The sequence below is a fragment of the Monomorium pharaonis genome, chromosome 6, assembly GCF_013373865.1.
Source record: "Monomorium pharaonis isolate MP-MQ-018 chromosome 6, ASM1337386v2, whole genome shotgun sequence".
NCBI classification, from domain to species: Eukaryota; Metazoa; Arthropoda; class Insecta; order Hymenoptera; family Formicidae; genus Monomorium; species Monomorium pharaonis.
The window spans coordinates 18,040,494-18,041,404 of record NC_050472.1 but is presented as its reverse complement, the minus strand read 5'-3'; the positions used below and the strand labels follow the sequence as shown (position 1 = coordinate 18,041,404).

The window sequence follows — 911 nt, the reverse complement described above, 5'->3', positions numbered from 1 at the left end:
CACCGAACGTGCCACCTGGATATAAGATCTCGGAAAGGCCGTCGCAGATCATTTAGTGTTACGAATCTGACGATACGCGTGGTTGACCAGAACGGACGATTGCTCGATTTTCGAGGAGAAGAAATTACCGTCAGATTGCATGTGCGACGACGGCTGCAACGATAACGCGAACGTGAGATGCTCGTACTAAACGCGTCGGAACGCGCTAGAAAAATAAACATGTTTACGACGAAAACACCAACGTTACAGCAGTCATCAGATACTTTTGCGACGACATTCGATAATATTCGATCATCCGACTGTTCCAAGAAAAAGAGGCTCACCGCGTCGAACGTTGAATATCTACAATCTCTGGAATTTGCTGTGCGACAATGACGGATATTTTAAATATCGAGGACGAGCCGATCTTTGACGATCGCATCGTCAAGATCGAGACTCACACGTACAATCCGTTCGCCAACACGACGTTTGAATACAACGATGAGATAAGAATTCCTATACAACAGCAGGATCTTTACACGTTACCGTACGAAAGTTTTTTATACATTGAAGAAAAACTTATAATAAAGAAACCAGTTGCAGGATCTGATGTGACATTGGCAAATAATTGCATCGCGTTCATGTTCGATGAGATTCGATACGAGCTCGACGGTGTGGAGATTGATCGAAACAGAAACGTCGGAATAACCAGCACCCTCAAGAACTATGTAACTATGTCAGCTGCCAGAAGCGTAATCGCGAGAAACGCCGGCTGGGATCCGTGGAATCCTCCGAACGGATATTTTAATTTTTGCGTACCGCTCAACATGCTGTTGGGATTTTGTGAAGATTACAGACGCGTGGTGATCAACGCTCGCCATGAGCTGATTTTAATACGCGCGCGTAACGATAACAATTGTCTGAAAACATGA

At 44.8% G+C, this 911-nt stretch overlaps 1 protein-coding gene across 1 annotated transcript; it reads left to right on the top strand.

The window, feature by feature from the left end:
* The first annotated feature begins 371 nt into the window (after positions 1–371).
* LOC118646371 lies at positions 372–911 on the top strand. The gene has a single exon (XM_036289071.1). The coding sequence runs from the start codon at positions 372–374 to the stop codon at positions 909–911; it is 540 nt and encodes a 179-aa protein (XP_036144964.1).